The sequence below is a fragment of the Camelus bactrianus genome, chromosome 16, assembly GCF_048773025.1.
Source record: "Camelus bactrianus isolate YW-2024 breed Bactrian camel chromosome 16, ASM4877302v1, whole genome shotgun sequence".
Taxonomy (NCBI): domain Eukaryota; kingdom Metazoa; phylum Chordata; class Mammalia; order Artiodactyla; family Camelidae; genus Camelus; species Camelus bactrianus.
Window position 1 is genome coordinate 59,277,912 of NC_133554.1, and position 22,550 is coordinate 59,300,461.

Sequence of the window (22,550 nt, forward strand, 5' to 3'; positions counted from 1 at the left end):
CACGGCAACATTACCCCAAAAGTCAAAACCATAAACAGCCTAGGTGTCCATCACCTGGTGAGTGGCTAAACTGTGCGTGAGACACCCAGCCTAGACTGTTTGGCAAGAAAAAGGCCTGAGTGCTGAGCCTTGAAGACATCATGCTGAGTTAAAGAGGATGGACCTGGAAAGTCGCACACCCTACAGCTCAGTTTGAAACATCCAGGACAGGCAGGTCCAGAGACGGAAGGCGAGTGGACCAGTGGACGCCAGGGGTCAGGGGAGGAATTGAGGAGGGGCTGCTGGTGGCTTGCTTTCTGGGGTGATGAGAATATTCTGGAATTTCAAAGTGGGGGTAGATTTGTCACTCTGTGAATATAGTAAAATCACTATGTGAATGGGCAAGCTTTGCAGTGTGTGGATTATACGTCAGTAAAGCTCTCGCTTTTTTAAACCCCTGGAGTATCAAGGGCTCTGGACAGCGCTGGGAGGGCGGTTCTGTTTATGTCAGCTTCTTTATGCTGATCGGGTATGTTATTTTCTCAGGTGAAAAACTAGTTTTCTTAAGAGTATTTCACACTCGACACTCATTGAAACTGAAACACTAAAGCCCACTCCAAGTGGCCTTTTCGGTCAGTTTGTGGCTGTCACTCACCGACATCAGTCCCCGCGTGCTGGGCCCTAGGCCCTTGTCCCATACCAGGCTGCCCCTCTGGTAGACGCCCCCACAGGGCTTCCCTCAGGGCCCAGCAGAGGCCATCAGTGAGGCCCCAGGTCCTCTGCCCCGTCCACCCAGCCACGCCGGGGCTCTGGCCTGTCCCAGAGTTCTCACCTCAGGACCCTGGCGCTTGCTCTTCTGTAGGTAGCTTTCCCCCAAAGACCTTCGTGGGTCTCTGCCTCCTCCTGGGCACCCTCTGCTCTGTTCTCCTCCACAGCCTTAGCACTTACCCTGACACCTGACGACGGTGCCTGGCACCTGCCCTTTGTTTGCTTCCTCCTGTGACCCGCTCTCCACTAACGACATCCCTCGACGTGTTCCCCTCAGGCACTCCTCATGCTGCCCCATGAGCCCCCAAACCCCAGCAGCCACTCCCTCCAAACACCTGAGCGCCCCGCAGGGCTCCCCATCTGAGGGGCCGTCAGTGCCACCACTTCCAGCCCCGGGCCCAGCGGGCCCCAGTCAGATGCTCTCGTCAGCTTCCAGGTGGAACGAACGAGCAGAGCAAGGCGTCCTGCTGCCTCTCCCGACGCCCCAGAAAGCAGTGTCCCACCTGGCACCTGCCTGCTGAGCCCAAGGCCACCTCCTCAGGGACACCGCCCAGCTCTGCCCAGGTGTGCAACCTCAACCACACCCACTCCTCACAACCACAGCTGCTAAAGCCGAGCACACAACGACCCCTTCCAGCTGGACCAGCTCCTCTGGCCAAGGGCAGGGATGGCCCATCTTTCCACTCGCTGCCTGGCGCACCTCGGGCAGCTCAAGCAGCAACTGCCGGCCCTGCAGTGACAGCGCGGTAACCCCTTCCTCACATCCATCCCTTGTGAGGCACCCCAGCCCCCTCCCACACAGGGAAGATGGGAAGCCACAGTGGCAGCTGCCTCGGGATGAGGCGAGGCCGAGAGCTCCCCGTGTGTCTTGCCTGCTGAGGGCGCCACTTAGTACCGGCCCCGTCCCGGCCCTCCCCAGTCCCGCCCTGGAACGTGCCTGTGAGCCCGGAACAAGGACCCTCTCTCCAGCCTGGTTTCAGGCAGAACCAAGCAGCAGAGAAGCGTGCCCTAAGAGGGGGCGCCCAAAGGTGTCTCCGCCCCTCCTGAACTGCAGGGACCGCATGGCTGGGCACATGGTGTAGAGGCAGGTGATGTCACTGCCCTGCTCTACCGTCCCAGAAGGGGTCTGGGCAGGCATCTGTGTCTGCCAGCCCCTGCAGTTCTCTGCAAGTCAAATTAGATTCTGCCACAGCTCCCACCAGCTACATCACCTAGTGCGGAATTAAGAAAAGGACACCCTGACACCATGCTCCTTCCCTGATGACACAAAACAAGACACATGAGACAATTACATTGCAGTCACAACTGCTGAATCCAGGTTCCTGAGGACCACAAAGGAATGGCCAAGCCTGCAGTCAGCAGTCATCTGAAGGCTGGCAGAAACACAGGGTGGCAGAAACACCTCGAAGTACAGGTGACCAGGCGGCTGCGGGCGCAAGACACTGCTCCACGTCCTCCCGCGCCCACCCTACCGGGTAGGAAACAAATTAGGGTCTGCAAAACAAAGACGGAAGAGTGGCCACCACCAACCTCCCGCAGCACTAACTCCAACCCCTAGGCCGGGTGCCACACACCCGGCAGGCCTGCTGCCCACATTTCCTCCTCAGGTCTGCCGTGTCCCTCCCACCCCCTGGACTGACACCAGAGCTCCAGCCCAGGCGAGGACTCCGATGGGGACGAATTACACAGCTCCAGTTCTACACACATTTCTATTTTATTATGGCAAAGGTGAAAACGCCACCTTCTCCACAACAGCAACCAGTAAAATTTATCCCAAAAATAACTCGGTACAAAACAGGTCTGTTTCAGAATTAAAAAAAAAAAAGAAAAAAAAAAAGAAAAAAAAAAGAAACCTTTACATGAACTTTAAATTCTATTTTAAAACATAAAAGAAACAAATCCATCATTGGCCACGCAGCCCCAGTCTGTCACCCGTCCCTCCAGGGAGCACGGACAAGACATCTGGGTCCTGGTCCATGCACGGATCTGCTGGTCTGTTTAACTGGTGTCCATCTGAAACAGAGGAAGAGAGGCTGTCACTGGAAAAGAGGCCCTCAGACTCAGTGGTAGGCCAGCCCTAACCCAGCCTCCTCAGGGACGTACTCTGGCATTGTAGGCGTCCAGCTGGGCATCCAGCTCCTCTGCAGAAAGTTGCTGCTTTGAACTCCGACCGGTGCCTCTGCCTCTGCCCCGGCTGCCTCCACGTGCACCTCTCCGGGCACCGCCGCCACCAAAGCCTCCGGAACCACGGTTTCTAGTCATCCCGCCTCTGTTTACACTAGTAAGGAAAAGGGAATGCGCTCAGATGCCTGGAAAGGCCACAGGGTGAGCAGACCCCCCACAAGCCAGTCCCGCCACTCACCTCTGTGCAGGTCTCCGCTGTGTGTCAATCTGTGAGGTGACGAGCTGAATGTTCATGGGGCGGCCTGCGCAGGGAACACGAAAGGGCCGCTACCACCAGAGGGCTCTGAGACCGCCCGTGCCACGGCACCCACACGAGGGCAGTGGCCTGGAAGCGCCGAAGGGAGAAGGAGCCGGCGCCAACACCAACCCCACTAGGGCCCCCTCACTCCTCCGTCCACTTTAGGCGGGTGTCTGTCAGGTGTCCGAGGTGCTCACGAGCAGAAAAGTACGTCTTTACGACTACAGCCCCACACTCAGAGGTCTGCTATGGTGGTTCTGAGAAGGTTTCACACAAGTGAACCTTCCAGAAGGAGTTGAAAGGGGGAGGGACGGAGCCCGCTGGATGGGGGTGCACAGGGGTCGGTCCAGGCGTGCGGACAGCACGAGGTGGCAGCGCAGAGGAGACAAGGGGGAGCACAGAGCATCCTCCGGCAGAGGGCCCCTCCTGCAGGGATGGGACCAGCTGACCCCACAACCCAGCCACAGCCCCGCAGCCGTCCTGGGTCCACCGCCACACGCACCATCCAGGGGTACGCCGTTGTACTGTTTCATAGCTTTTAGCGCGTCTGCCTTCCGCTCAAAGTGCACGTCTGCTGTTCCTAAGCTGCGGCCAGAGCGGTCGTAGTGCACAGCCGCCTTCTTCAGAGTCCCGAATTCAGCAAAGAGCTCCTGAGAGTCAGAAAGAACAGCAGTCAGGCAAGCGACTTTCCTCCTGGCAGCCCAGGGACACTCCCTGGGAGTGTGAGCTGCTCTGGGGTGTTTCCCTGGGAGGCAGACATACGTGTGAGGGGCAGGGCCATGGTAGTGGGACCTGGGGGGTGGGATGGGACGGGGCAGACGGGACAGCCATTCGAGGGGCAGCCGGGCCCGAGGGCTCCTGCCGACCTGGGGACCTCCATCTGTACCAGGATGCAAGTATAGGAGCGCAAAGCCCACCAGTGAAGGGCACAAAATTAAATCGCTATCTTCTTCACCAGAGGAAAATTTACAACACACCCAAGGGCTGCGCCAAGCAGCAGCAAAGGCCAAGATCACAGAGCAAGGGACTAACCACTTGTGGACCAGCTCCAAGGGCCCGCTGACTCGGGAGCCCTGACCCAGCCCCTCCCCCAGGGCAGATTCTGGCTCACCTTTCCCTCTCCTCCTACTCAAGCCTGCCGCAAAGTCTGAAGCCAAGCGCTGCCATGGAAACTGCCCTGACCTCAGGCAGGCTGGGAGTTGGAGAGGGAACCCAGAGTGTGGGGCTACTCCGGCCGCAGGCACACAGCGGGAAGTGGAGTTCACCAAAAGCGGTTTCCAGTGGATGCCAGAAACCACCTTAAAAAAAGTGTTGAGACACTGTGAGTGCTCACCGGCCTTGCTCTGTCCTCCCACGGTCAAGTAAAACAATGGGGCTCTGGAAAGTTGAACCCTGGAAGGCCCAGCACCCTGACCCAGCCATCTCCAGGACTGACCCCCAAGTTACTTAGCCAGAACACAAGTTTAAGCGCCTTTGGGGTTCATACAAAAAAGGGGGGGGAGTGAGAGGAAAAAAAAAAAGAATAGAAAAGAAAGAAGCTTCAACCAAAGATGAGTTTGAGAATCATATCACTAACAAGACCCAGAGAAACGAGGATGAGGGAGAAAACAGGACACGACGTTCTCTATAACACACAGGGCTTAAGGCAGAAGGAGCCAGAGAGACGCCGGCACCATCCTGCTTCTGTGCTTTGTCAGGTCTGTAGAGGAAGAGCTTTCTCCTCCAATAAACCACCGAAACAAGCACAAAATGAGGAAAGCAAGTAGTCTAGCTCTTCCAGCAATACAGGAACCACACACGTCCACCAGTCTTCCGTTAGAGAGACTTTCTGACAGAAGACTTTCATCCACAGAAGACGTCTCAGTAATGAAGAGCAGCGGCTCCTCAGACTAGACTGGGGGCCTGTTTTCCAGCACAATCTGACCCACTAGTGGGGCTTTCAACTGTAGCCTCACCTCTGCTTTGCATTCCTGCAGCCCTTACAGGGGACGGTGGCTAGCCCTCGGGTGCCTGGGAGGGCTAGCTGTCCTAAGGTGGGTGGGGATTCAGGGCCACGTCCCAAACAACACAACCAGTTCCGTGCACTGTTAACTATTCGCCGAGAAGCTCCGTCGCTTACCTGAATATCGGCGTCGGACACTCCAAAATCCAGATTGGACACCAGCAGTTTCCCACCGGTCTCCACGCCGGCACCACCCCCAAAACCGCTGTCGAATAGGTCGTGTTGCCATTTGTCAGGGAGTTGTTTCGGCTAAAGAAAAGGAAACAACAGAAAAAGACCCGTGAGTCTCAGGCCAAGGCTCGCCCTCGCCCTCACGGCCACCGCAAGACCTTCCCCCATCGCGGCCCCGGAGGAACGCGAGGAGAGAGGCTCGCAGTCCCGCTTCCCGCCCGCGCCGGGCCGCAGCCGACCGCCGGGGCCTCACGTCCTGCAACTTCTCGGTTTTCTCCAACCAACTTCCCGCCGCCGGGGCGGCCGCGCCGACGTGCCCTCGGCCCCCGGCGCCACGAGGCCCGGCGCCCGGCTGAGACAAAGGCCGGCAGGGTCTCCACCTCCGGGCCGGGCCGCTGCGCGACCTCCCCCCGCCCGCCCGACGTACGCGCCCCCGCGGCCCGGGGCCTGCCGTCCCCGTGCCGCCCCCGGCCCGCTCCCCCGCCGCCCAGGGCCCGCCGCCCGTCCTCCGCACTCACTCTGCTGTAGGGCGCCGGCCGGTTTCTGCCGCCGCCGCCCGCCGCGCCGCGGGCGATAGCAGGCCGGTTCCGGATAGGCCCGCCGCCTCGGTTCACTCGCGCGGCGGCCTGCGCTCCGCCGCCACGGCCGCCCTGGGAGCCGGCCCGGCCGCGGCCCCTGCCCCCGCCGCGGCCGCCTCGCTGGCTCCGGTTCAGCTTAATGATGTCGTCCAGAGACATATCCATTTTGTCCGCCATGGCGGGCGCGGAATCGGCCTCGGCTCGAGCCCGCGCGTCAGCACGCAGGGGCGTCACTTCCGGCGCCGCGCGGGGTCTTCTGGTGCCGCGTCCTCGGAGCGGCCGTGGATTGGCTGCGGGCCGGCGTCGCCCGGGCGGCGCGTGCGCACTGGCCGCGGGGTTCGGCGGGCGCTGCTGCGAGGTGCCGGGCCCCGGCCGCGGTCGTTTATATACCTTCCCGCGCGGGCGCCGGCGCTGCCAACGGAAGGCGGGTGGGGCGGCGCGCGATTAGGTTGGCGAGGTGCGGCCGTTGGGGCGGGGCCTGGCGGGGCGCCCCTCCCTTGCCCCTCCCCGCTCCTGCAGCCGGTCCCGCGGCGGGGAGGGGGCGCGGCCCGGTGGGGGCGGGCTTGGGTGTTCGGCCACCCCGGGCCAGTCGTGTCCCTTTCGGAAGTACTGATCGGCACGTTTTCCCGGTGTCAGCGGAGGCCAGCGCGCCCTTCCGTGGACGCCGGGCCAGAAGTGCGGGGTCGCCGGACACCCTGGGCGCCCGGGCCTCCCGAGGACCCGGCCCCCACCTCCGCCCCCTGGCAGATAGTCTGTGCTGCTCCTTCGGCCCCGATTCCTGCCCGCGCTGACCCTCCGGCTCGGGCAGCACCCCTTCTTTGGCGCCCAGGTGCTGTGGCTCCGCGGACTCAGCGCAGCTCGGTGGTCTCTTCCCTCTCCGCAGGCTCCTGCGCCATGAAGGTGAAGATCAAGTGCTGGAACGGCGTGGCCACTTGGCTCTGGGTGGCCAACGACGAGAACTGCGGCATCTGCCGGATGGCTTTCAACGGCTGCTGCCCGGACTGTGAGTGCCCCCTGCCCGCTCTCCTGAGCTCTGCCTACTCGCTGGCCGTGGCGTGTCCCCCAAAATACCTGCATAACGTCCCTGGGGTTTGATTTCCTTTCGCCAAGAAAAGTCACTAGAAAAAGCCAGGCGATTTGGGCTTCTATTTGTATAGAGACCTCTTCCAAACTTTTATAACAAAAATAGGACAGGTTTCTATCCTGATCAGCGTAGCTGGAAAACAAAGCTTCCTATTTGAAGTTCTCAAGCAGACACAATCGCAGTGTTCTGAGGTCGCCCCCCATCTAGCACATAGAAGGACACTGAGTAATATCTTACCACGCCTGTGTGTTTCCCCCAGGGTTTTACAGTGAATGCTACGGGAGTGGGTGTGGCCCAGCGGTAAAGCACGTGCTTAGCATGCACCAGGTCTCGGGTTCAATCCTAAGTACCTCCATAAAAAAGAAAACAAAAAGCAAAAAACAAATAGAAAAACTAGTCGTAAAGTAAATGCTACCGTCACCCCGCTCAGCTTACCTGCGTCTCTAAATGTTGTGCTGACTTTTTACCTGTCACTGTTGTCACATCAGACGACATGACAGTAATTCTTTATTGTTGCCCATCCCCGTTCCTAGTCCTTGTTCAGATTTCTTTAGTGTCCCCCAAGTGTCTCTTGATCAGAAGGTGGTGTGAGCCAGAACCCAAGGTGTGATTGCTTGTCCCTTTGCTACTTAACCAAAACAGTTGTGCTTTGACTTTTCTCTCACATTATAAAAAGACAGTCTGACTCTTTCAGAAAGTGTTGTCTTGTAGAATGCCTGCCGTGGGGTTTGGTCAGGTGTCTTCTTTGTCGTCTTTTGCGTTACTCCTTTGTCCCCAGTGCTGTAAAGTGAAAGTGCGTGGTTACATATTTAGGTCAAAAACAGAGTTTTGCATCAGTGACTTTAGTTTTTAGACAGACCCAAGTGAACAGGACACAGAAGAAAGGATCTGAGCCTTTGCCTAGGGCACAAGGGTGGCCCCAAGAGGGAGGTGGGGCTTGGGGACCACTGAGTAGCTCTTGGCAGCCCCATTAGTGACCAGGCCTGTCTTGTGGGGCCAGGTGAGCACCAGAATAATAATGAGAGTTTCCTTCTCACACTGAAATCCAAATCATTGAATTTCAGTGCAGACATCATCCTAGGCGTGATCTTCACATGCGCTTCAGCCGACAGGAGGCGTGACCACCTAGGAGTGAACCCCTCATGATGTAATCAGGCCAGTGCAACGTCGTTTAGGAAATCACCGACTGCTTCTGCTTGATGGGGTTTTACACGTTACAGTGAACTGGAGAGTAGGAAGCACTGGGTCTGGTCTTGTTTAATCCGTTTAAAACCACCCTTCCTAAGGGTGCATCACAGGCAGTGGGAGCCCTGAGGGGCAGGTAGTTGCAGCTTCCTCAGCAGTAGACTGGGCCTCTGAAAAGTCCTCGAAAGCAGTTTTGTGGCTGTGCCCAATGTGGGGAGTGGGCCCGTGTGTTGGAGGTGGCCCCGGGGGGGGGGGCTGTGGCTGGGCATCCCTGGTGCGCAGGCCTGGCTCAGGTGTGTCGGCTGCCGAGAAGAAGGCTTTGGACCTGCTGGTTGTGAGTCAGAGTGAGCCAGCTGTCGGGAGCAGAGTGTTTGGCAAGCCCAGCGTGCCTTCTGCGCAGGTGAAGTGACACTGGGTTTCTCTGCGAGTCCGCGCCAAGGTTGGCCTGTGCTGTCAGACATCCCCCACAGGCTGCCTGCACACGCTGTTACCAGAGAGAAGGCGGCTCTTTTGCCCAGACGAGCCCTGTGGGAATGGACAGGACTGCCTGGCTCACAGACCCCCATCAGTGGGCTCGCCAGCCCCGCCCACCCTTTCTGTCCTCCATTTTTAAGGGACTCTCATGTGTTAGAGGTGATTCCAAGCATAGTCCTGAGGTTGGAAGGGCTCTGCAGGTGGGTGGTGGGGGGCTTGTTTCAATCAGGTGTCACACTCTGTGAGCCCAGGGTCCTCTCACCCCATCCCCGTGGCCTGGGAAGCGGAGTGAGGTAGATAACTTTGTATATGGCAAGTGTATGATTTTCTGGTTGTTTTATCATAAAAGTTTCAGAAAGGGAGTGACATTTTTGTTACAGAAAGGATTTTTTAAGATTGAGGAATACCACCCCAGACAAGCAAACGAGAAGATGGCAGCGGCCTTTTCCCTCTGACTCCGAGGGATGTGTGTGCGCCACGGAGCAGGGGCTGCTCGGGGGGCTGCGTAGGAGGTGCATGTTTTCAGTTGTCGAAGGACCCTTGGACCCAGCGCCCACGCCAGCTGCCTGGTTCAAATGCTCCCCTCAGAAGCGGCAGCTCCCGCATCAGCCATGTGGCCCTGGCCTCCTGTCTGCCGGGCGGAGGGACACGGAGGCTGCAGACCCCTGTGAGGCAGGCCTCGAGGCCGGCTTCCCAGCTCCCAGTTGAGCGTGGAGCCAGCGCTTCGTGGGGTGTTGAGAGCGTCGTCCTCTCTGTGACATGTTGCAGGATCACGCATCCCGGGGGGGCGGGGTTGGTGTCTAGAGTGAGGACCAGGAACACAGGCCTCCAGGCTGGCCCTGTGGTCACAGGGGTCGGTCCCGGACATGCACTCAACCACCTCCTGGACAAGATGTCCCCTGCTCCTCCAGGCCTGGCCTGTCCATCCCGCCCCCTGTGTTTGTGCACCAGTGACATCTGGATATGGCTCATGCTTGATGGGCAGTGGTGGGGGGCACCCCCAAGAGAGCAAGCTGTAGCTCCTTGGTGCCCACGGCCCGGCTCAGGGCCAGGGGAGGCTGTTGCACTCTTCTGGCACCAGCTGTTTGATGGGACTTTCCAGATTCTTGAAAATCAGAGGGACACTTGTTTCTCTGGACCATGGGCAGTGCCAGTCCCCTCCACGTAGGTAGCATTTCCAGGTGTGTGGGGTGGGGTGCCAGCAGCGGGTACCCTGGCCTTTGAGCTGGGATCCTTTCAGGCTGGGGACAGAGAGGGAAGGTCCTGCCGTGCTCACTCGCAGCTGCTGGCAGGCAGGGCCGTAAGCACCAGTGTTCCCAGTCGGCTTCCTGCTACTGCCCTGGACCCCTGCTGCCTCAGAAAGGAACCCCCGGGGTCCTGAGACCTCTTAGCCTTCACCAAGAGGTGTCTCCTCTGCGGTCGCCTGGGCATATGGACACGGCCCCCTTCCTGGCATCCCAGGTGCCAGATGGCAGGGCTGCGGTGTGCAGGAGGGCCGGGGCCCTGGGAGGCCGCTGGTGGCGCCTGTGGGCCGGGCCAGAGCTCCTCCTGCGCGGAGCCCCTCGAGCTGCCCCGGCCCTGCCTGGGGGGGAGAGTGAAAGTGGGAGCAGCGGGGCGGGGGGGGGGGGGGAGTGGCCACATCACTGGTGTCGCTCCTGATGTCTGAGTCTCTGGCTGCCATGGGCTCACGTCCCCGTCCCTGTCCCCCAGGGTCAGTGGGCTGGCGACCTGGGCCTCCTGGCTGTCCCTCACTGTGCAACTCCCCCGCCTCTCCCACTCCTCCCGCAGGCAAGGTGCCTGGCGACGATTGCCCGCTGGTGTGGGGCCAGTGCTCACACTGCTTCCACATGCACTGCATCCTCAAGTGGCTCAACGCGCAGCAGGTGCAGCAGCACTGCCCCATGTGCCGCCAGGAGTGGAAGTTCAAGGAGTGAGGCCGAGCTGCCCAGACGCCCCCCCCACGCAGGCCCCCCTCCCTGCGACGGCCCCCTTTGGGCTGGAATGGGTTGAAACGAGGCCTGGAGTTGCCTTTGTGTTTTTTTTCATCACAACGTTGACAGTTTATCCAATAAGTAAAACTCATTAAACCCCGAGTCTGGCTGGAGGCCTCTAGCTGCTTGTTTTCTTGGCGCTAATTCGGCCTCTGTGTGCGTTGATATGAAAATTCTCATGAATAAACATCTCGATGCAATGCCACTGAGGCCTGAGTCACAGCTCCTGGAAGAGAAGGAGCCAGAGGAGCGGGGGGCAGGAGTGACTAGCTCAGGGGGCTGCAAGAGCCTGGCGGTGCCAAGGCCCTGGGGCATGTTCCTGCCAGCAGGGGAGGTGGAGGAACAGTGGAGCAGAGGCCTGCAGCCCAGGCCCTGGGGACCACCCTTCAGGCTGGTCTGTAGGACCTTTGCTGGAGACAGTGGGCAGCCACGGGTAGGCCTTCTCCTGCCGGAAGGCTCAGTCCCCTGGGTGACTCTTCAGTGCTGGCGTCCTTGACATCAGGGTGTGTCTGCGGGTGTCAAGGACCTCCCTACTGAGAGAAAGACAGCCCTTGGGAGGCCTTTGGGCGTCCGTTCTGCCACAGCTCCATGGGGTAGTGGCCCTTCGGGGGCAACAGTTCCAACCCCGGCAGTGTCAAGCAGCTTCTGGATGGAGACCGCTGCAGGCTGCGTGTCCCATGAGCTGCAGGGAGTCTCTGGGCACTGGCTCCTTCCAGTTTCTTCTGGATAACCTCCTCCCTTGGGGTCACTACCCTGTGCCACCCTAACCCCTTCTGTCCAGTCACCTCCACCTGTCTGCAGTCCGCAGAGGAGAAGACCGGGCAGTGCGTGGTCCCTCATGTGCCAGCATACTTCCCATCTGGGCATTGTGCCCAGGGGAAAGGAGGCCCTGGGACCATCACCCTCACAGAACCCGGAGGTCATGTGCCCCCTACCCAGAAACCCAGCTACCAGGGTTCCTGTGCTGGTGTCTGTCCTGGGAAAGGCAGGTGACCAGGACGTTTGGAGAGCTCACTGAGGGAAGCCTGTGGCTGATGTCACCTGCCGGGTGCCCTCCCTCTCAGGCCTGGGTTCAGCCTCCTGGGTGCCCCCCTTTGGCTGCTAGGTTCTAGGCAGCAGCTCCGTATTCTAGGGCCCTCTGTGTACAGTGTCCAGATCCAGGGTTAGCAAGGAGCCCTGTAGGCCAGCCCAGCAGGGAAGACACAGTCCCAGGTGGGCTGTGGTGGCTGCAGCGTCCCACTGGTGGCCCCCCAGCCCGCCACCCCTCCCTGGAGTTCTGCCTTCCCCGGGAAATTTCCTCTCGTGTCAGGAAGTAGCCATGTGCCTGGGGCACCACCCCCTGAGCCCTGCCTCTGGGCTTTTAGCACGTGTGTGGGGACATGCACTTCCCCGCAGGGAGGCCACAGCTTGCTGCAGGCCCCACTTCCCTGCGGGGCTCTGGGGTGCTCCTCTCCACACTTTGCTGGGATCCAGCCTGGTCCTCCCAGGGCCTGCTTGGTCCCCTTGAGCTGGACGGGCATCTGCCCTGCCGGGCCCTGCACACATCTGGAGTCCAGCCCTCTGCAAGGTCCTCTCAGGGTCCCGTGAGCTCAGCTCTCCCTCCCACAAGGAGGCACAGGGTCACAGCACCCACCTTTGCAAACGTCCTCAACTCCCCTAACACCCCCTCTCAGCCTGGCGAGCTATCCTGGCTGTCCTGCCACCGGCTCTAAGGATCAGACCAGTGATAGAACCTCCCACAGGTGTGAAGTTGGCCACTGCCCCCAGGCCCCCTGGACTTCCCTGCCTTCTCTAGAAACTCTGGTCTCCTGTGGTCAGTTCCCCTTTAGGGTGAGATCTGCTCCTTTGTCCCCCGTCCTTTGGGCACAGTGCGGTCAGTGGCTCTCCAGCCTCATGAGAGCTGGGGACCCCTCGGGGTGACTCAGGGCTGGGGCACTGATTGTGGGGTTTCGCCGCAGCACTGCTGCCCCTGCTCCCGCTTAGGCTGGACTCAAGTTGGACCAAGGTCAGTAGGGGGAGCCTGGGGCTGGGGCCCCTCCCAGCAAGAGCAGGCAGGGTCCAAAAGGGGAGATGATGGGCAGGGTGGAGAGGATGGGGGCGTCCCACCCCCACCGAGCCCTGGGCCCGTCTGCTGCGCCTCCAGGGCGCTAGCCCTGTGCGGCTTTTCCCTGGCTTCTCCCTCTGGGATGGGGAGGGGGAGGGGGAGGCCTGGTGTGCCCCAGTGCCCGCCTCCACGCCCCGCCCTGCCCCGCCCCTGCTGCAGATATAAGGAGCCCGTGCTGCTGTTGCGCGCCGCTGCTCGCCGCCACTGAGTCCCCATGGCCCGGCCCGTGACGCTGGTGGTCGCTGCCCTGGCGCTGTGCCTGCTGCTGGCGCCTGCGGGCCTTGCGTGGTACAAACAGGCAGCGGGGCTGGGCTACTACTCGGTGGGCCGCGCCGCCGGGCTGCTGTCCGGCCTCCGCAGGTCACCGTACGCACGGCGCTCCGAGCCCCCCCTGGGCACGAAACCCCAAGGCCGAGCCTTCACCTTCCGGGAGCTGCGCCCCAGGCTGCGGGGCCTCGTGAGTGCGGGGCACTGGAGGGTGCGGGGCGTGGGGGTGCAGGGCGCTGGAGTGCCGGGTGCCCCCTCATCCCTCTCCTGCCCCTAGACCGTGTGCGTCGAGGACGTCACCCCGAACCTGCAGAGCTGCGAACGGCTGCCCGACGGCCGTGCCACCTTCCAGTGCGAGGCAGATGTCTTCCTGTCACTCCACGCAGCCGACTGTCACAGTGCCTGAGCCCTAACCTGGAAACCTGGATCTGGCCTGGCTCCTGCGGGCACCCCCGGCCCCTGCCCCACCCAGCAGGAGACGGTAGCCAGGACCACCCACCTGTTCCCGCAGTAAACAGCTTAATGAGTAGCAAAGTGCAGCCTCTGAGGGGGTGGGTGCCGCGGGGGATGTGGGAGTGGACACGGACCCGAGTCTCCAGACCCCATTCTGCCCACCTGGGAGCACAGACAGGCCCCTCAGGCCCGAGGTGCTCCCCAAACCCTGCTGCTGGGAACCCCATTGTGACTGCTCTCCCGGTCTTGTCCTACAGCTCCTGGGTCCTCCTGGGACACGTGCCTGTGTCCCTCAGGAGCTGTCGAGTCTACTCAGCCAGCCCAAATGTCCTGCTTCATAGGAACCTCCCCAGAACACCCCACACCAGGAAGCCCTCCTGCCCCCAACCCTGGGTCTCTTGAGGCCAAAGACCTCCCTTACTAGAGGGGCAGCTCCTGGGCCGCTCCTTTCCAGAGCCTTCCCAAACGCCACAGCACAGCACCCGGCACCAGACAGTGAGACCCTGTGCCAAACGAATGGCCAGGCTGGGCACAGCAGGAGGGACTGACAACTGTGCAGACAGCCCCGGCTTGCAGTCCAGAATCCAGTGTCAGGCAGACAGCACAGCCCCCAGCCTGGAAGCTCCTCCTTCACCCCTCCTCTGACCACATGGAAGCCAGTGTCCCCAAAGCCATGGGTGCTGCCCTGCCTAGAGGGCCCGCGCAGGGACATGGGTCCCCTGAGCGCAAAAGCCGTGTCCTGGGAGTGGCCTCCCCCGCCCCACACTCAGGCTAATTACCTCCTTTACTCATCAAAGTCTTAGCAGGCTGACTTTTGAATTCCCTTCAGAGCATGAACTGGGACCTGTGGGAGTGCTGGGTCCCAGCGGGAACAAACATGAAGTGGGGACCCGAGCGCTGGTCCCTTGCCTGAGTGCTGTGGGTGGGACCCAAAAGCCTGCTGCACATTGGTGGACGAGTATTCAGGGCGCCAACCTCCTGGACCCCCAGGCCTGGTGTCTCCTTCACCCATGGCCGAGCGGGGGCTTCCTGTCTGCTGCTGCAGGCAGTCCTCCAGGCCCATCTTGGGGTGCCATGCAGTCTCAAGAGGAACCCACCGGCCACGCCTGTGTCCTTCCCATACCAGGTCTACAGCTGGCAGGCTGATCCCTGCAGCCCAGGGATCTGAGCATGGGAAGGTCTGGCACCACCAGACTCCTAAAGCTGGGGGCCAGGTGGGGCAGGAATGAAGGGAAGGCCCGCCCCTGACCTGGGAGGAAAGGAAAGCAGGGTGGTCCCGGCCCAGCCCGAGTGTGTCTGAACCTTCACGCACGGCCACCTCACTTCAGTGTCCTGCATGGGGTTCTCCATCAGACCTTACAAACTAAAAAGACAAGACAGGGTCAGTCACCTTCTGGAAGGAGTGAACACTGGCCCAGGGTTCCCAAGGCGCCAGGCCACAGGCCACTCCGGCCCCACTGGGCCCAGTCGCTGAGGGGCAGAAGCCACTCTGGACGGAACGGGGAGTAGGCTGACAGAGCACCACAACCCTTACTTTTAAACACCAGGAGATCAGACACACCACTGCCACCCTCCCCAGCACCCTGCCAAGAGGGGGCCAGAGCCCCCGACTTGGGTGCAGGAGACCCTGAGATGCTGTGGACCTGGCTCAGGTGGCCTACACACTGCAGGCACCAGCCCCTCACTTCCCTGTGGCAGACCCATGGCCGGGCGACTGCCCACTCTCACCTCCTTTCCTCTCCTGTAGCCTGCCATGTGGGAGGCAGCCCGAGGTGTCTGGGGGTGCAGATCTGGGGGTTCCTTGCTGCCTCCTGCCCCCACCCTGCTGCATGGGCCCCAGGGAGCAGGGCCAAGGTGCTGGGTTCCCTGGTCCCACCCAGCAGGGCTGAGAGCCGGACGCGGAGCACCTCACAGCAGGTTTATTCAGTTGCAGGCCAGCCAGTCAGGTACAAAATCGAGAACAGTCTGTGAGAGAAGCGAGGCTGGCCCGGCAAGCAATGGGCGTGGTGTCTGGGCGCCAGGCTCTGGGGCAGAAGGGACACGCCGCGGGGCAGGGGCCGCCCATATGGGAGGGGGCACGCTCTGCACTCTGACGAGGATGGGAGGGGCCCCCTGGGGCTCCCCCAGAGGCTGAGTGGGCAGGAAGGCCGTGAGGAGTGGGGTGGTGGGGGGCGGCCAGGGTCCGTAGGAGCTTCCAGGGGGCTGGACGGGGAAGCAGCTGTGGAGCCGGGCAGATGGAAGCTGGGTCTCCCTGGCACACAGGGTGGCACCCCTCTGGTTGAAGGTGCCCCTGCTCATCCTGCCTGCCGGGCTGCTCCTGTGCCAGACACCCTCTCCGGCCACTTAGCAGGAAGGGCACGAGGGCCTACAGGGAGACAGGCCCTGTGCAGGCAGGCCGGGAGGCAGCATCCTCCACATCAGCCCTTCCAAGGCCGAGTGGTCGGAGGAGAGGGCATCGCAGCTTTGTTAAAAACTGAGCCACGCTCTCGAGATGTGGCTGGGCGAGGGCCGGTGCTCGGGGGGCCCCTGGTGACCTCCTGCTTCCTGTCAGAAGTCACAGTCGCTCTCCCTCTCGGGCCGTGCCTCCTGCCGCCTCATAGCCTCCAGGAAGGCCAGTTCCTTGGCCTCTTTCTTCTGGTTCCGAGCCTCATACTCCAGCCTGGGGGCCAGGCCGGGTGAGCGGTGCGCCCAGGCCAGGGCCGCGGGGCGCCCAACCCCCACCAGCTTCGCCGAGACCTCACCTGTTCTTGATGATGCGCTGGACGATGAGATCGGTGGTGAGGTCGTTCCCACTGTCGATCTGACAGAAGATGCCCCTTCTCTTGGGCTCCTGGAGGTGGAGAGGAAGTTAGAGGCGGTTGCTCTGCCGCCCTGGTCCAGAGGATCCCACTCCCCGACTGTGAGGGCAGTTATTCCCCCGTCAGCCGCCTGCCTCCTCTAACTGTGAAGCCAGAGTGGCAGCCGTCACCACGCCCGGCTCCCGGACGCACGGTCTGCAGCTGGGAAGCACCAAACGCCAGCAAGACCCACCTGGTACGGATCAGAGCCGTCCTTGTCAGGCACGATTTCTGTCTTCCCGTGGCACACCAGGTCCACCTGGAGAGCAGGTGGGGGTCATGACGGCAACCTCCCAGCATCACCCCAGATGGCCCCCTGCCCTCAGAGAGCTGCCCTTCCTGGAAGCCACCCCACTGGGTCCCCAGCCTCACCTTGAAGTGGTCCAGCAGCTCCGCCGTGACCGAGTACGGGGCCCCAATCACCACTTCGGACACATACTGTGTGGATGGGGAGACAGTTGGTTAGCGGGGACAAGCCAGGCCACGGCGGGGTAGGGGTGCTTCTGGCGAGGAAGCAGCAGGGGTGGGGCTGAGGGGAAGGGGGCGCCACTCCAGCCTGGGAAGGAGACAGGCCAGGCCCACACCCGTACTCACCCGGCAGGCCAGCACACTCAGGGTCCGCTCGTGCAGGTTCATGATGGGGTAGTTCTTCCCCTTGTAGTGGTTGACCTCCTGGAGCCAGAGCAAGCTGGGGTCAGCAGGCAAGCTGCGGTGGAGGCGGGGGCCGGGGTACTGTGCTCCCTCCCGACAGTCCCTCACGGGAGGCGGGGGGCAATCCGTCAGCGCCGGGTAGCCCTGGACGGGAGGGCCTCAGCGGGAAGAGGCCCTAGCTTATCCCTTCTGCCCTCATCAGCACCCTGGGCCTCGCCGGGAGCCCAGCCCTAGGAGCCCCTCCAGGGACCCCCCCACCCCCCCCCGCCTATCAGCTGCCTAGGGGTGGGACCTGGTCAAAGTGCAAGCCGGCGATGACGTAGGGCCTCTCCGCCAGGCCGTACACCTTCTCCAGGAAGTCCACGTGCCCGATGTCTGTGCCCAGTTAAGGGGCGGCAGCAGGTGGGGAGCAGCTGCCCACCACCTGTTCACGCCTCTCCCTGCTGACACTGCGCCCCTGCACCCCGCCCAGGTCCGGACCCCTGAGGGTCAGGGGGGCCCCACCAGATCCCGCAGCCCCCCGGGGCAGACACGGAGACGTGGAGGACAGGCCTGGGGCAGTGGCCACCCCAACCCGGTCCTGAAGGATACGGAACAGATCAAAGGCGCCAGCCACATAGATAACCGTCTCTCCTGGCTGGGGCTCCTTTCCGGAAGCAAACTGGATGATCTTCTGGGATGTCTGCAGAAACTGGGACACCCCCGTCCAGGGGTTCCGCCCACCTGGACACTGTAAACCAAGAGGAACCTGGGTTGGTGACAGAGGCCTCACAGGCACGTCCTTTACCTGTGCCCACCCCAGAGCACCTCTCTTGAGGCTGGGCCTGCCTGCCCCGCCTGTCTGTGTGCTCTGGGAAGCACAGGCGTAGGATGGAGGAAGCAGGTACGGGGGCTACAGGCCACCACTCGGAACCCCTAGCCACAGCCTGCCAGCTCACTTGACTGCTCTGGTGTCGTTTCTAGGCAGGCGTCTCAGGCAGGGACGCCGCAGACTGACCAGCAGCGACCAGGCTGGGCCGGTGGGACTGCGGCTCTGTCCCATGGCCACAGTAGGTACCGCAGCCAACACCACTTCGGCCTGGCAACTGGCCTGCAAGGAAGGGGCCAGCGGACACAGCCCTCTTGGGGACTTGGCACCCTGAGGCCACCATCTGGTCACCTGGGAGGAGCCTTCTGAGCAAAGTGCCTCCCGGGTGGGTGTCGGGTGAGGGAGCTACGAAAGGAGAGGGGACCAGGCCGCCTGGTCAGAGACCACCTATCGGCGGGTAGTCCCCACTCCTCCTGCAGACAGTGGCACTGAGACCCGCCAGCCAGCAGTCAGGACCCAGTCAGCACCTGGTCAGCAGGGAGCGCAGGGCAGGGGGTCAGCTCCAGGCCAGCTTTACCCAGGGGAACCTGGGGGTCAGGCAGTGGCCCAGGCAGCACAGGCGACACTCACCTTGCCAAAGCTGTCGGCGTACTCCCGGTACTCGGAGGACATCTCCTGCACAGAAGGGCAGGGGGTGAGGGGCCTTGGCCTGCAGATGTGGCCAAGGGCAGGACCCCAGGCCTGCTGTGCTGGGGCCCTTCCTTCCAGCCCCGGGACCTCGGGGACCCTGCTCGGGCCCCCGGAGCCTCACCTGGCTGCTGTGATGGGCCTTGGTCACCAGCAGCATGCGGCCAACGAGGTCCGTGGTAGACACGCCCTGGGTGCGCTTGCACTCTCTGGGGACGGAGGTGGGGTCGGGGCTCTCATCCGGGACAGGGCCACCAGGCTCTGCCTCCACTCACCCAACCTACGGCCAATGCTGCCGGTGGCAGAGCCCACCACGGTCCGCCCCTGCCATGCTGTGCACAGACAGGGTGTCTCCTCACCACTCTCACCCGTGACAAAAACCACGGCCAGGAGGGTGGAGAGACCACTGTAATTCTATCAAGCAGAAAAGACGACAGGACAGAGGAACACCGTCACCGAGCCCCAAGCCTGCAGTGTGGGGGTGGGCAGGCCAGGCCCGGGCATGGTTCCGGCCCCCTTGTGCCCGCTGTCGGACGCCCTCAACCCAGGCTCTCTGCTGAGGGGACTCCAGGCTGTGCTGTCCCACACAAGCTGCTGGCCACACCAACCTCTTTGGTTAACATCACTTACATAAAAGCCAGCTTCCCAGTCCTACCCCCACGTTTCTGCTGCCCAGCGGCCGCCTGTGCTGTGACCACCACACCAGCCAGTACAGACACATTGCCCTCACAGGCAGAGGGAGCTCGAGGGGTGCTCGGAGCACCCCTCCTTGAAGGGGTGGGGCCCATGGCAGGTAGACCTTACCTGTACCTCCCAGCCTGCTTCACTTCCTCGTAGGTGTCCCGGCCGTCTACAGTCAGCGTGATGTCATCTAAGGTGATGCACATGTGAGAACGAGGACCTTAACCCGGAGCCATGAAGACCTCCAGGGCCCAAACCCCCTGCCGCAGGCCTGCCCTAGGGTTCACGGCCTCCTCTCTAGGGAAGGACCCAGAGCTTCCTCAGATCCTCAAACGGCTCCATGCTCCCCCAGCATGAGAAGGCCAGCACCTCCAGATGCCCCTCTGCGGTCAGATCCTGAGCCCGCCCAGGTCCCCAGGCCTCTGGGCCCCAGCCCCGCCCACTCACTGCCATGGACACAGAAGTCGCAGTTATACTTGTCCAGCGTCTCCAGCGTGGTGACATAGGGAGCTGCTGGCACGACCTCATCCACCCACTTGATGGCCCGCACCATCTTGTACCTCTCCTCCTGGGTGAACACCGGGGGCCCCTTGTGCTTGGCGATCTCCTCTAGGGAAAGACAAGACAGCAGAGAACAAGGTGGGGGACTCCTGGAGGGCTGGCCCCTCCCTGGAAGCCCTCCCAGCACTGAGCAGGGTCTGCAGCCACAGCGGGGGCTGGCGGCGGGCAGCTGTCTCTCTCCCGGGGCCCTCAGCCCCCGAAGCAGGACCCCACTGAGCAGCCACTGCTCTGTCCTCTGTACACACTTGCTGGGAAATTGCACGGCCCCCCACCCAGCCAGCCAGAGTTCCAGGCACAGCTAGGTACTCTGCCCTCAAAGGCCTTGAGAACCAGCGGCAGGGTGGGAAGTGGGCCCCCCTCTTGCTTGAGCTTGGGACAGGATTCAAGACAGCAAAGCTCTGGGTGGCATGGCCTGGGCTGGGCTGGGCAGGCTGGGCGGGCTGGCGGAGCTGCGCTCCTAGCCTGGCCCTCCCCGTCATGGGAACCCACAGGGTCTCAGTTGCAGGGGCAGGGGAGGAGAGTGAGTGCAGCGGCCGGCCTTACCGTCAGTGTGCACACCCACGATGAGGTGGTCGCCCATGGCCCGTGCCTGGCGCAGCTGGTTGGAGTGGCCATAATGTACCATGTCATAGCTGTGGAGAGGACAGGGTGGTCATCCCTGCGCCAGGAAATGTCCCTAGGAAGTCAGCACTGGGAACTGCTCCTGGGGTCCGATGAGCCCCAGCTCTCAGAGAGAAGAGAGAGCTCAGGGCCCAGGGCCACATTTAGCAAGCACAGCAGGGCCCAGGGACAAGGCTACTGGCAGCCTTGAGGGGGCGAGCAGACAGAACAGCCCCTGCTCCTACACGTGGGACGGTGCTCTGCACACAGCCTGGCCCCTCACCAAATGCAAACTGTCAACAGCAGTCCCTTTAAGGTGCAGGAGAAACTGATGCTAACGCAGCAGCGGACAGGACTCTGCACTATCCTCAGGGAGCAGGACAGCCCCTGAGGCCAATGGGAAACAAAGTCCGACTATAGAACGGGGGCGCTGCCTGGCTTTAAAGACTCTGCCCGCTCCCCTGTGGCCTCAGTGAGGCTTTACTTCCTGGGGCCAACGAGCACCTCCCTGTCACCTGGTTCTAGAGCTTCTATCTTCAAACGCAGGCCCGGTTACGAGTGAACTCTCAGCTGAAGGCCAACGCAGCACCCATGGCTCCACTCGGAGCCTCACTTCTTTGCAGGCCCAGACCTGGGCCCTCATGCTAGATCTGCTCCTTCCAGACTTGTGTCGCCTTCCGAGCAGGTGGAGCTGCCCCTGCTTCTCCAGGTGACCCAGGCTCCCAGGTGTACAGAGCTGTTCCACTCACTGCCACCTGTTAACCCCACCACAGCACACCATGTTCCAGTAGACAAGCCTGCAGGGCCATGGGGCTCTGGTCCTGAGGTAAGCGAAGAGGGAAGTCCAAATTCAGGAGCCTGACCAGACCCTGTGCCCACTGTGCAGGAGGGGTCAGAGGCTGGCCCAGGAGCTGTACAGCACAGAACGCAGGGCGGGGCTGGGTCCAACGTGTATCCCAGTCACCGTGGCCTCTGCCAGTGGAGGCAGGGGCCTGGCCTGGTCAGGGCCAAGGTCAGATTCCATGGACACGAAGCCACACCCCCTTCCCCAAGGTGACTCAGGTGCAGGTGTGGGAGTTTGGCAGCCTGGCTGGCTCGCCTCTGAAGACCTGAGCTAATTACACAGATTTTTCTTTCTCTGCTTCTGTTAAATAAAGGTCTGAGAAAGTACCGAGGATGGCAAGTTACCAGTAGAAAGTAACTTTTCTCTTGTCTGCTGACAGCCTCAAACCTGCCTTAAAACCACTCCAGCTGCCTGATTTGCCACAAGAGAACAGATGGGACCAGTGACCCTCCTCAGCCCCTGCGGTCTTCACTAATGTCCTGTGCAGATCGGGCAATGCCTACGCCAACCCTGGCCGGGACACACAGAGAGAATCTTCCTGGTTTCGTGCTGGGCAAGCTGGGTGCCGGACAAGAACTACGCGAAGACATTTTGGGTGCAGGGCTCCTTCGCAGGAAGAGAGCTGCTATGGCACCGAAATGACCACAGTCACCAAGGTTGGACACGCAGCTTTCGCCAGCACCGTGCACGAGTTAGGCGAGACCAATGGATGGGGCTCCGACTCAATGGCAAACACGGGGGAAGGAATGTCCGGGAGAGGCGCTCGATTCCGAATCCACAGGAAGCGTCCAGCGACCCTGGGGCAGGCTGCCCGCGGCGGGCACGGGGGCCGGGTCCCAGGCATCCTCCGCCGCCCGCCGCCCGCCCCCGCGCTCGCCACCCGCCCGGGCCTGGGAGAAGGCGGCCACCACGGCCCCGCCCCGCGCCCCTAGCCGCGCTCACCAGCCGTCGCACCACACCCGCACGGCGCGCCTGGACCCCGGGCCCGGCCTTTCAGCGCCGCCCGCCGCCCCGTGCCCGTTGCGGATCATGGCCCCGTAGCGGCGGCGCCGCCAGACAGGATCCCGACTCCCCACCGCCGCCGCCCGCCCGCGCACGCACGCGCCGTCACGCGGGCCTCACCCGCCGAGCGCGGCCAATGGCGAGCGCCGCCCCGCCCTGCGCGCGGAACCACGCCCCCTCACCCCCAACCTTGAGACCAATGGCAAGCCCCTCCGGGACCGGGCCCCGCCTCCCCGCCCCAAACCAATGGAGCGCACCTCCCTACCCCTGGAGGCCCCGCCCCTCGGCGCGCGGCCAATGGCGGGTGCGCACCATTGCACCGCTCCCACCTGGGGAAGGGGCGGGGCCGGACCACGTGTCGCGCGCCGTCCCCTCCAGGAATCTCGCCGGGCTTCCGTAAG

At 62.2% G+C, this 22,550-nt stretch overlaps 4 protein-coding genes across 5 annotated transcripts; 2 read left to right on the forward strand and 2 right to left on the reverse strand.

The window, feature by feature from the left end:
- Window positions 1–2,442: 2,442 nt before the first annotated feature.
- On the reverse strand, window positions 2,443–6,154 carry ALYREF (Aly/REF export factor). Its single transcript, XM_074344006.1, has 6 exons — window positions 5,861–6,154; window positions 5,289–5,420; window positions 3,672–3,819; window positions 3,110–3,173; window positions 2,851–3,025; window positions 2,443–2,760 (listed from the first exon to the last, which is right to left on the reverse strand). Exons 1-6 carry the CDS (start codon window positions 6,095–6,097, stop codon window positions 2,746–2,748), a joined length of 771 nt encoding a protein of 256 aa, XP_074200107.1. The 5' UTR covers window positions 6,098–6,154; the 3' UTR covers window positions 2,443–2,745.
- A 649-nt stretch (window positions 6,155–6,803) lies between these two features.
- ANAPC11 (anaphase promoting complex subunit 11) lies at window positions 6,804–10,767 on the forward strand. The gene is made up of 2 exons (XM_010950651.3): window positions 6,804–6,923; window positions 10,452–10,767. Exons 1-2 carry the CDS (start codon window positions 6,815–6,817, stop codon window positions 10,595–10,597), a joined length of 255 nt encoding a protein of 84 aa, XP_010948953.1. The 5' UTR covers window positions 6,804–6,814; the 3' UTR covers window positions 10,598–10,767.
- NPB (neuropeptide B) lies at window positions 6,805–15,246 on the forward strand. 2 transcript variants are annotated; one of them, XM_074344007.1, is made up of 3 exons: window positions 6,805–6,923; window positions 12,918–13,215; window positions 13,303–15,246. In XM_074344007.1, the coding sequence occupies exons 2-3, from the start codon at window positions 12,973–12,975 to the stop codon at window positions 13,429–13,431; spliced, it is 372 nt and encodes a 123-aa protein (XP_074200108.1). In that variant the 5' UTR covers window positions 6,805–6,923; window positions 12,918–12,972; the 3' UTR covers window positions 13,432–15,246. The 2 variants fall into 2 exon arrangements, with proteins under 2 accessions (XP_074200108.1, XP_074200109.1); XM_074344008.1 differs by lacking the exon at window positions 6,805–6,923 and adding an exon at window positions 10,758–12,659.
- Window positions 15,247–15,382: 136 nt separating this feature from the next.
- On the reverse strand, window positions 15,383–22,255 carry PCYT2 (phosphate cytidylyltransferase 2, ethanolamine). Its single transcript, XM_074344002.1, has 13 exons — window positions 22,090–22,255; window positions 20,247–20,335; window positions 19,590–19,751; window positions 19,266–19,332; window positions 18,586–18,670; window positions 18,405–18,449; window positions 17,558–17,696; window positions 17,259–17,341; window positions 16,910–16,987; window positions 16,688–16,753; window positions 16,509–16,574; window positions 16,220–16,308; window positions 15,383–16,137 (listed from the first exon to the last, which is right to left on the reverse strand). Exons 1-13 carry the CDS (start codon window positions 22,176–22,178, stop codon window positions 16,026–16,028), a joined length of 1,170 nt encoding a protein of 389 aa, XP_074200103.1. The 5' UTR covers window positions 22,179–22,255; the 3' UTR covers window positions 15,383–16,025.
- Between the last annotated feature and the right edge of the window lie 295 nt (window positions 22,256–22,550).